We start from the raw sequence: 1760 nt of genomic DNA on the forward strand, positions 1-1760 counted from the left end.
TCAGGAGAGTCGACGGGCTGAAGGCCGAGGGGCGCGCCAGAGGAAGGGAGCTCGGCTCCTCCGCCCCGGCCTGCTGCGTGAGCGCCGCCTCCTGCGCCTCCAGCTCGATCATCCTCAGCGTCGGGGAGGTGACCTCCGGGGCGGCGACGGGAGGCTCCTTGGGCGCCGGCGGAGGCATCTCGCTCGCCGACTCCCTCCTCTTGGCCACCATCATCAGCTCCTCCAGGCGCCGCTTCTCCTGGATCAGCTGCTGCAGCTGCTTCCTCTTCTGTTCCTCCGTCAGGAGCTGCGGGTCCTGTATCTCCATGGGAGGCTCCTTCGCCTTCTTCTGCTGAAAGGACTTCTGGGTGGCCGGCACCTGCGAGGTCGAGTGGGAGCTGAAGACGCTCTGGGAGGCGGCGCTGTGGGTCTGCTGGAGCGTCGCCTGGCTCAGCGACTTCATCTGAGGCCCCTGCGACTGCAGCTGGTGCAGCTTCGTCGTCAGCTGCGTGGGGCTGAGAGTCCCCGGCTGCTGAGGGGGCGCGCTCGCCTGCCCGAACTGCGTGGGCGAGAACAAGGGCGTGGAGTACACGGAGCCCGTGGCGCTCTGCAGCGGCGTCGACGTCTGGTGCGGCGGCGGCGAGAAGGACTGCACCGGCGAGAAGAAGGTGGGCGGCGGCGACGAAAACTTGGCGGAGGGCGAGGTCACCTGCGGCGGCGTCATGAACTGCTGCACCGGCGACAGCGGCAGCTGCGGCGGAGAGGAGTACCGCTGCACGGGGGACTGCACCCGCGCGGGCGGAGACGCCAGGCGCTGCGGGGAAATGGAGAAGCGCTGGCGGGGCGTCTGCGCGGCTGACGGCGAGCTCGAGAAGGGCGGGGAAAACGTCTTCTTCTGCAGGCCCTTCTTGCGCCGCCTCTCGGCCTCCTCGGCGACCCTCTCCTCGATCATCAGCTTCTCCAGCCTCCTCTGGTTCTCGTAGTTCTCGTCCACCAGGTTCCTGCAAGGAGGGCGGAAGATTAAGCCTGCTCTGATGAGGGTTCGACCATAGCGCTCAGCTCGGTGCTATGTCGCAGCGAGACACATATATATTCATCAATCTAATATCATTATTATCATACACCTTTACTAAATTTGTAAGTCCTCAGTTGTGCTTCTAATGAAGATTAATTTTCCATTCATAGTATCATACACATTAGAATTTCTCTTCATGACAATCCAACATTACTACTTGCATCGTTAATTTATTTTTTAGACTTGATGTGACATCTAAATCCAATATATTGTTTATCCTAATATAAGTATAACTCGCCATTAGTTAAACAACACAAGCTTTAGTAGAATACCATCAGTACAATTAAATCTATCTACAGCACAATATTATCCAAATTCTCACTTGTTCTATGCCAATCAAATGCACTATCATTTAATTAATTTTGCCTATACAACAGCTTCATTTATATTATTTATAATGTTCTATCGAATATTATTACTTTTGCCACCTACGATCACTCTTACCTTTCGCTATAATTGCCACTGTCGATGATAGTACTATATTTGCTATCATCATTTCTATGTGAAGAAAATATATTGATGTAAGTTGATAACATTACTATTATTTTTGGCAGTGTGAACAAATATGGTCAATTTTTGGTGTAGGGAACGCCAGAATTCAAACTGATAATGAGAAAGAATTTAGAAACAAGTGTCATTACATCCGTTCTGTTTAGTTAGATATCAATTTCTTTTATATCACAAGAAGATTATATATTCTGTCGTT

General features: G+C 52.3%; 1 protein-coding gene across 1 annotated transcript in view; it reads right to left on the reverse strand.

Moving 5' to 3' along the window:
- LOC119594529 (LIM domain-binding protein 3-like) overlaps window positions 1-1760 on the reverse strand; it is a gene marked incomplete in the record, with an annotated part of 45811 nt that overhangs the window by 619 nt on the left and 43432 nt on the right. Inside the window, 1 exon segment of the mRNA XM_037943560.1 lies at window positions 1-980. Within this exon segment, the coding sequence (XP_037799488.1) occupies window positions 1-980 (980 nt within the window).

The sequence above is a fragment of the Penaeus monodon genome, chromosome 34 (genome assembly GCF_015228065.2).
Source record: "Penaeus monodon isolate SGIC_2016 chromosome 34, NSTDA_Pmon_1, whole genome shotgun sequence".
Classification (NCBI taxonomy): domain Eukaryota; kingdom Metazoa; phylum Arthropoda; class Malacostraca; order Decapoda; family Penaeidae; genus Penaeus; species Penaeus monodon.